This window comes from Chlamydotis macqueenii, chromosome 8 (assembly GCF_036417535.1).
Source record: "Chlamydotis macqueenii isolate bChlMac1 chromosome 8, bChlMac1.mat, whole genome shotgun sequence".
NCBI classification, from domain to species: Eukaryota; Metazoa; Chordata; class Aves; order Otidiformes; family Otididae; genus Chlamydotis; species Chlamydotis macqueenii.
In genome coordinates this window covers 95,986-105,083 of record NC_141563.1, presented here as the reverse complement: position 1 = coordinate 105,083, position 9,098 = coordinate 95,986, and the positions used below count along the sequence as shown (strand labels likewise).

Here is a 9,098-nt window from a genome sequence, read left to right as displayed (position 1 = left end):
ACGAGTTCCTCCTCCTGGCCTTTGCAGACACGCGGGAGCTGCAGCTCTTGCACTTCTGGCTCTTCCTGGGCATCTACCTGGCTGCCCTCCTGGCCAACGGCCTCATCATCACTGCCATAGCCTGCAACCACCGCCTGCACACCCCCATGTACTTCTTCCTCCTCAACCTATCTCTACTTGATCTGGGCTGCATCTCGACCACTGTCCCTAAATCCCTGGCCAATTCTTTGTGGGACACCAGGGCCATCTCCTACTTGGCATGTGCTGCTCAGGTCTTTCTACTTTTCTTCTTGCTTGGAGCAGAGTGTGCTCTTCTCACCGTCATGGCCTATGACCGCTACGTTGCCATCTGCAAACCCCTGCACTACGGGACCCTTCTGGGCAGCAGAGCTTGTGTCCACATGGCAGCAGCTGCCTGGGCCAGTGGGTTTCTCAATGCTGTCCTGCACACAGTCAACACCTTTTCACTGCCACTCTGCCAGGGCAATGCTGTGGACCAGTTCTTCTGTGAAGTTCCCCAGATCCTCAAGCTCTCCTGCTCACACTCCTACCTCAAGGAAGTTGGGCTCCTTGGTGTTAGTTTTTCTTTAGTACTTGGGAATTTTGTGTTCATTGTTGTGTCCTATGTGCAGATCTTCAGGGCTGTGCTGAGGATCCCCTCTGAGCAGGGACGGCATAAAGCGTTTTCCACGTGCCTCCCTCACCTGGCTGTTGTCTTCCTGTTTATCAGCACTGGCATGTTTGCCCACCTGAAGCCTCCCTCCATCTCCTCCCCATCCCTGGACCTGGTGATGGCAGTTCTGTACTCAGTGGTACCTCCAGCATTGAACCCCTTCATCTACAGTATGAGGAACCAGGAGCTCCAGGATGCCCTGTGGAAATTGGCCCAGCTGGCACTGTTTCAGTGACAATAACCTGCCTCCCCTTCGCTGCACATTTCTCAGGGTTTATTCTAGGCCAGGACTCTACTTTTGTCTCTTTTAATAATCACACTGTTACCCCTTTCTTTCTGGGTTTATATTGCTTCTCTTGAGATTTGATCCTGCTGTGTCTGACTCTTGATCAGCCCTGGGTCAGACGCGGCCAGTCCAACAGCAGCTGTTCAATAAAAGGAGATCTCCCAGGTGCAGTGCCTGAAGGCTGAGCTATTCTTACAAAGCTATGCCAATAAAATATCTAAAGAATTGGTCTTTTAGAGCTTCTTTTCTCCTTGTGTGTTCTCCCTGTGCTTGGGATTAAGGTCACTGTACCATGGGGACTCACCATGTGCCCTGGGCTGGGCGTGAATGAAGGTGAAACACGCTCAAAGGTGAAGTTCCCCAGAAGTAAAGCATGAATCCAGGTATCCACAAACAAGGACTCTGCAGCGCCATGGGAGTCAGTGAGGACCCAGCAGGCAGAAGGAAGGGAGACCAGAGAGATGTGGGAGCTGCCTGAGGAGGCCCAGGGCTCTTGTGTTGTCCTGGAGAGAGGCGCTGGTGGGGGCAGAGAAGGAGGAGTTGAGGAGCATCTACAATAAGAATGCATAAGGGCCTGAGATTGGGTGGCCTTTACCTTGTGCCACTATTGCACGCACCAGCCCTGGGGCTGTGGGGATGGCTGAGACCCATCTCTGCCCCCCAGGAGCTGCTGTGCCCTTCAGAGGGGCTGGGGCTGGGGGTGAGGGCCCAGAGCTCTGCAGCTCCCTGCGGTGGGCACTACCAGGGGTTCCGGTTTCTGTGATGGACCCGAAGAGGTGAGGAGAGAAGGAGAAGGGCTGAGCTGGGCTGGAAATTGTCTGCTGGAAACAAGCACCCGTGTAGAGCTAAGCACTGTGTGTGCTCATGGTTCAGAGCCAGGTGTCAAGGTGAAGGAAGCAAGGCACCAAAGGTGCAGCAGAGAGGGACCCGGTCTGTGCCATGTTCCCTGGACACCCCAGGGAACCTGTCCCAGGACAATCGTCACTGGCCAGTTCCATGTCTGGCCGTACACCCCATGTCTGGAGGGACCTTTACTACACGGTCACCTCCGACCTCCTCTGAGGCTCAGTGCAACCCAACTTCTCTGCCGTTATTACAAAAAATCAGTTTCCTACTGACAGTCATTACACACCAAGTTCCCTAGCTCTTGCCACAGCTGGTCTCCTGGCCAAGCCTGTTCCCAGGCAGCTCCAGCTCCATCAGGTGCTCGTGGCCTTGTCCTGACCAATGCTGAAAATCTCCTTGAGATTCCACCAGCTGGCCTGGGTTCTTGCTCCAGTGTTTGATTCAGAGGGATTTCTGAAATGCCCAGCTCTCTCAACCTCTTTGTGTCCAAAGGCCCCAACCATCCTTCTGGCCTTTGCAGGATTCACTCCAGCCTGTCAGGGTCTTTCTTGTGCTGGTGAGCCCTAGACTGGACGCAGCAGTCCTGCCATGGTGGGTTAGCCTTGGCCAGCAACCAGGCACCAAACCAGCTGCTCATTCACACACCCGACTCAAAAGGACAAAAGGGAAATGAAGAAGGAATAGCTCATGGCTCAAGATAAAGACAGGGAGATCACTTACTAATTACTGTCCCTGGCAAAGAAGAGTTGACTCGGGGAAGGATAATTGCTAATTACAATAGATTTTGATAGTAAGAAATGATGACAAAAGTTCTAAAGATCATTCCCCCACCCCACTCCTTTTTCCCAGGCTCAGATTCTCCCTTATTCCCAATTCTTCTACCCACCCTGACTCTGAGGCCTGAAGGTGGGGATGGTGAATGGGAGGCAAAGGTCAGCACAGAAGACCTCACCATCCTTCTTCCTCACACTTTTACTCTTTTACCCTCACTTCCACCTTAATCTCGCCTCATAGGATGCGTGGTAAGGCAAAGGCTCATGGAAGGGTTGATGGGGAAGAGACTGCTGTGGGTCTCTAGTCCAACCTTCAGGCTGGCTGTGGTTTTGTGGAGCTGAAACCTGAAAAGCTCCAAAAGTAGAGATCACAGGAATGCTCCTCCTAGTCCATTTTATTTTTCCTAAGGCTCAGCCTAAAGCTTCCCAGAGGCAGTTTGTGGCTGTTGCCTCTGCCATATCTTGGCCATTGCAGAGAGCTTGGCTCTGTTGTCTCTCCAGGATCTTGAAAGGGTTCTTCCTGCCTCTGCTTCACCAGGAGAGTGGGAGAGACTCTCCTCACAGCTGGTGCTGTAGGCCTCTAGCTCCAATTTGACAGAGCTCCTTTGGACTTTCTCCTGGCATCTGTCATGGTGCCCAGGCTCTTCTCCTCCTTTAGCTGCTGCAGGGAGTTGTTCTGCAGCTTTCTGGTTTCTCTTGGCCAAATCCCACTACAGAGAAGAAAAGAGTGAGCAGACACAGGGCCAGTGAGGAGATGGTGAAAAGGGGTTGGGTTTTTGCATGGGAGGGGATAACGATTGTTAAAGAGTAGGATGCGAAAGAAAAGGGGAAAGAAAGGTGAAGCAAAGGAAATGATGAGTGCTGTTTGGGGATACCTGTGAAGAGCTCCTTCATCTGAGCAACTCTGCCTGGAGGGCAACAGGATCTGGCCTTTGTCCTTTTTCTATCTCATGACATTCCTGACAGGACAGTCCTCCTGCCTGTCACCTTTCCCCTGAATGGTGTCTCTCAGGCACAGTAATGGTTCCACCCATTTAGTGCCATCAAGGAGAAACTGTGTCCCAAGGACGTGTTTATACTCATACAGTTCCCATCTGCATTTCACATGTAAATGGAGCTGTGAGCAGTGAAGGGTGGAGAAGCTGGGCTTGACCAGACTACCTTAATTTTGTTACAGGCTCCAAAGGAGGTAACGCCCTGTGCCATAATTGGACCAAGAACATCTCCAGTTCCAGACTGTTCTCGGGAAAAAATACAAAGGAGCAGAGTGACACAGTGAACATGGCTGCCTATCAGCTTGGAACATCGATCACACGATTAACACATGAACAGCAGTAGCCTTCAACTGCTTGAAGGGTGATGTCTCAGATTGTTGAGTGTTTCTTGGTAGTGGGAAGAGAAGGAAACCTCCACAAAGTGCAGCTTGGAAGGTCCAGATTGGAGGTGAGGAAAAAGAAATCCAATCAAAGGGTGGCATTGTGGGGCAAGAGGCCACCCAGAGACAGTCTGGATCAGCCCATGGCTTGTGTTTCAGCAACAGCCAGTGACGGTGCAGGGACATCGGTGAGGGCAGGAAAATGCCAGCATGAGAGCTAGGTGGGAAATATAGATTGGTGTCATCAGGCAACAGGAAAAAGACGCAGGCATGGACAGTGTGACACAGCGCAGCAGGGATGGCCAAGGGCTCTGGCGAGACTGAAAGGCCTAAAGGAACCACGGTCTTTGTCCCCTTGGCTATGGCAGCTGCCCGCACCACTCAGGCCTTCCAGGAGAAACAGGATTTTGGGTTGTGCACTTTGTTTCTTATTTGCCTCTACTTGGGTAAGTCCAGAGACGCGGCACAGTTTTTCTGCAGTGGGCATTGGTCATTTTCACATCTCCCTGCCCCCAGGAAGAGCCCTGAGCCACGCGTGAGGGACAGGATCTTCCTCCCCAGGGCCGGGGGCTCTGGCCATTTCTGCTTTCTGGCAAAACCAAGAGTTTTCTCTGCACTACAGCCCCCTGCACAGGGCCTTTGCCTCCCTGCACTCACAGCCTCCAATGACCTGCTCTAATGAGTCCCTGGGGAGGCTTTGTCAGGAATGGCCCCCAGTGGGGCCCATCAATGCTCCAAGGTACTCTGGGCTTTGCTTCTGACTTTAACTGCTTGAGAAGTTTCTTCAACCTCCTCTCAGTCCCTGGGGTTCACTTAATGAGCCCCAAAGTCACCATGGGTCTCGTTAAAATACAGAAAGCCCTAACGAGCTGTGTCTCTTCCTATAGTTTTCCTTAAGTCTTCAAGATCTGTACAGTTAATGAGAGAGGTTTCACCGGGCAGTTAAGGAGGAAGATTTCAGCGAGTACTTAACAAGAATGCTGCTGGATTTTCAAGTTTATTTTTAATTACTTTTCAGTTTACAAGAGTTGAGAGAAGCATTCTCCAAGGGATATCGCTGCCGGGTGTCTCCTCAGGATGGCTGGACAGGTAGAAACAGCAGTGCCTTGCGGTCTGACACTGTATGGACAACCTTGCTCCTCACCTCTCACACCTCCCCATTGCTGTCATTGGCCACCTGGGACTCACATCACTGCTCCTTGCATCACACTTCTCCACTGATCTCCACCGCTGGATCTTACAGCTCCACTGCGCCAGCTCCCTCCTGCTCTCCTTCGAGAACTGCGCACAGGCACAGCAGCAATTTTCCTTTTCACAAAGAGAGCAGGAAAATGTTTCCTAGACAATAAAGCACACTGCACAGCCACACGCCAAGTACAGGCTGCATCCCATGAGATTGCCTTTCTGCAAAGGAAAGCCTCACGAGAAATATTTTAAGCAGGCGGATTGAGAAGAAAACAAAGGTGTTTATAGAGAGAATTAAAGAGTTGGCTGAGGAGACAACTGGGCTTCTGAAAGACAGGGAAGCTTTTAACTCCCTGGAGCTCAGAGCAGCAACCAGATGGGTGCGAGTTACCTGAATGAACAAGGAGTCGTGGGAGTAGGAAATTGGAGAATAATTGGACTGGCCTTTGTCCAGACAGCCTGCACCTGAAAAGACAATGTGAGAAACAGTCCTTGTACCAGGACAAGTGAAACCATACGAGCGATGAGAGAAATTAAATACAGCAGATACGGGCAGAGTGGCGGCACTGACATTACAGGGGAGTATCGATATTTCTTTGGAACACCCCTGGTGAGAGGTCGTGGTATTGGAGTTTGAGGAGAAGCAATTGTTGCATACAGGCTGCATGCTCGGGGAAGAGCGGCTGGAAATCTGCCCAGTGGAAAATGACCTGGGAGTCTTGGTCAACAGCTGTCTGAGGATGAGCCGGCAGCGTGCCCGGGTGGCTGAGGTGGCCAATCGCATCCTGACTTGTATCAGAAATAGTGTGGGCAGCAGGACTGAGGACGGGATTGTCCCCCTGTACTCGGCACTGGTGAGAGTGCACCCCGAGTAGTGGGTTCAGTTTTGGGCCCCTCAGGAGAAGAAGGACATTGAGTTATCTGGAGCGCGTCCAGAGAAGGGCAATGAAGCTGATGAGGGGTCTGGAGCACAAGTCTGATGAGGAGCAGCTGAGGGAACTGGGGTTGTTTGGAGAAAAGGACGCTGGAGGAAAGGAGGCTGAGGGGAGACCTTATTGCTCTCTGCAACTGCCTGAAGGGAGCTGGAGCAAGGTGGGTGTTGGTCTCTTCTCCCCAGGAACAAGTGACAGCAAGAGAGGAAACAGCCCCAGGTTGCTCCAGGGCAGGTTTGGATTGGATATTAGGAAAAATCTCTTCACTGAAAGGGTTACCAAGCACTGGAGCAGGCTGCTCAGGGAGGCGTTGAGTCACCATCCCTGGAGGGATCTAAAAGACCTTAGGGACACGGCTCAGTGGTGGACTTGGCAGTGCTGGGATAACGGCTGGGCTCAAGGCTCTTAGGAGTCTTTTCCAACCTAAATGATCCTATGATTCTACTGACCGCTGACGTGAAGCACAGGGAGGTGGGGAACGCTCTTGTGACGGGCACAGACACTGAAGCTTTGGCAGCACACGGAGCCGTTACCTGACAGCCATTCACAAGAAGCATTTCCACCCCAACTTGTGCTCTTTGGGTCACGGCTGCGGAGCACGCCAGGAGCACAGGCACCACCAGTGCTGGAGGTGAGACATACGTGGTGCCTCGCCCACCCGCTGCCAGCAGAAGAACCATCTGCCATCCCAGCAGCCTTGGGGGCCAGTTGCCCCAGAAGTCCCTCCCCTCTACGGGTCACATGCTTTGTTGTGGTTTGGCTTGAAGAAGCCACCACCCTTTTTGCTTTACCCAGGACTACATCTGACCCAGAAGGCCTTTCCCTTACCTACGGGGGGGGGGGGGGCCGCCATGTGTATAGGTGTGTATATTTGTAGTTTTTAATATATAAGCGTTTATAAAGGGTCATGGTGGCGAAGGCAAGTAGGCAGGCCATGCCTTTTGTCTCTTGCCTCTCGTCCTCCCACCACGTATCACAATGGAGACCCTGGCTCCATCTTAACTGCCTGATGGGTACTGAAATGCTGCTGTGAAGATTCCAGAAGCCTTCTTCTCTCAACACTGAACGGTCCCTGTTCCCTCAGACTTTCCTCAGGTGGAAAGTTCTCCAGGCACCTGCACACTGACACACACCTGGACTGGTGACCCTCCACTGAACGTGCTCCAGTCGATCAGTGTCTCTCCTGTCCTGGGGGCAGGAGGCCCCAAACGCAGTGCAAAACTGTGCCCGTGGTCTGGTGAGCACTGAATAGAGGGGGAGAATCCCTTCCCTTCATCTCCTGGCCATGTTCCTGCTCATACAGCCCCATGCTTCTGGCCTTCTTGGCTCTGGGGCTCTCCACTGACTGATATGCACCTTGTTGTCCACCAAGACCCCCAGGGACTTTTCTGCTGAGCTGCAGCCCAGCCAGCGCTGGTGCCCAGGGTCAGGACACCCCAGGGGCTGGATTGGGCAGCTCTCCTCTCTGAAATCTGTTAGGATGTTGTTGGGCCAGTCTTCCATCCTGTTCATTTTCTTCCACAAGGAAGCCCTCCACTGTATGCTTCGTTCCTTTGCCTCAGTTTTGTGTCATCTGCAAATTCTGTCAGCCACTCCAGGACACTGGTAACACCATCAAGTCCCAGGAGAGACCCCAATGCATCCAGTCACTCTCTTACTCCCCTCTTTGCCCACCTCTCAAGACTGCAGCTTCCAAGGTTCCATACAAGAGCATTGTATGAGACGGTGTGCGCTGGGTTGACCTTGGCTTGTGGCCAGATGCCCACCCAGCCACGATCTCACTCCCCCTCCTCAACAGTGTCGGTGCCCACAGAGAGAGCAAACCCTGCTCTCCCCAGATCCAGAGGGAAGAAGGCCTGGGCTGCACAGCGCTGGCAGGAGGCCGTGAGACATTATGGTCAGTGGAGATCTGACAAATAAAGGTGGTGGAGAAGAGAAAGAGAGAATCCCAGCTCTCCGTGTGCAACTCACTCCAGCGGGGCAGATGGACACCTCCACAGGTTTCCGTGCATGTCCTGAGTAGGAAGAGGTTTCGTTATCCTAAACGTGGGCACCTGCTGTCATTTCCGTTTGCCAAAGGAATTTCCCAACAGCCTCCAAGATGAAGCCCCAGACACTGCCCTGTCCCTAAGAACTGCTCCACCTGAGCCTGCAGTCTCCTGCACAAAGCTTGGGCCACCTTGGGCACCTCAGCTGTCACCAGGGCTTTGCATCTAAAGAACTCCCTGCTGCCCTCCATCTCCAGTAAGGAGGAGGGCAGCTGAGAGAAAGAGCTCACAGGCAAATGCCCTTTTGTGCTCAGGTGAACAGGGGCAAGAGGAATCCCAGCTCCTGTGGGTTTGTGGTGTGCATGGAAGGGAGCTGAGTCCTCTTCTGGCTCCAGCACTACAGACCCAGGGTGAGATGCCTGCACTGACTGCGCTGAATCCCTTCCCTCAGCAGGGGTAGAGGAGATCCCTCCCTTTGGGTATTCTGCCTGCTGACGGGACAAGGCCAGGTGATATTTAGAGCTGACTCTGTCTGTGAGCAGGAAAATGGCAGTGCCTGAAAAGACGTGACTCTTCTCTCCCAGCTGAGGAGCAAAACCCCTGTGGTGGCTGCAGGCTGTTTGGCAGCAGGTTCCCCTGCAGCCCCAGGGACAGCTGGAGGGAGCCCCGAGGGGACAGAGAAAGTGCCGCCTTGGGCTGGGCCTCTGCTGCTGAGCTGGGCTGGGCTCCTGGCATGGAGGGAGCTGATGGCAAGCGGGCAGCGCTGCAGAGAGACAGCGGCGGAGAGAACTTAAAGGCAGTTGAGAGCGGGAGGACACTGAGAGGTCAGTGAGGAGGAATCTTCAGAGCCCTCTATGTGGTAAGTCTCTGGGTGCAGGGCAATTTAGCTGTTGTTCCTGGAGAGATCTCCCAGAGCTTGTGCATCTGACAGTTTATGGGATCTGTCAGGAGGGCTCTCAGTTTCTCAAAGGGGAAGTTGGTGCTGCAGAGCAGGGCTTCCCTGCGGCACCGTCAGAGAGACAGGGCACGACGGCTGCCTT

At 53.2% G+C, this 9,098-nt stretch overlaps 1 protein-coding gene across 1 annotated transcript; it reads left to right on the top strand.

The window, feature by feature from the left end:
- Positions 1-323: 323 nt before the first annotated feature.
- LOC147599764 (olfactory receptor 14J1-like) lies at positions 324-908 on the top strand. The gene has a single exon (XM_086753521.1). The coding sequence runs from the start codon at positions 324-326 to the stop codon at positions 906-908; it is 585 nt and encodes a 194-aa protein (XP_086609647.1).
- Positions 909-9,098: the final 8,190 nt, after the last annotated feature.

Coding starts and splice junctions, on each gene's coding strand:
- LOC147599764 (XM_086753521.1), top strand. CDS start 324: ATGGCCTATGACCGCTACGTTGCCATCTGCAAACCCCTGCACTACGGG.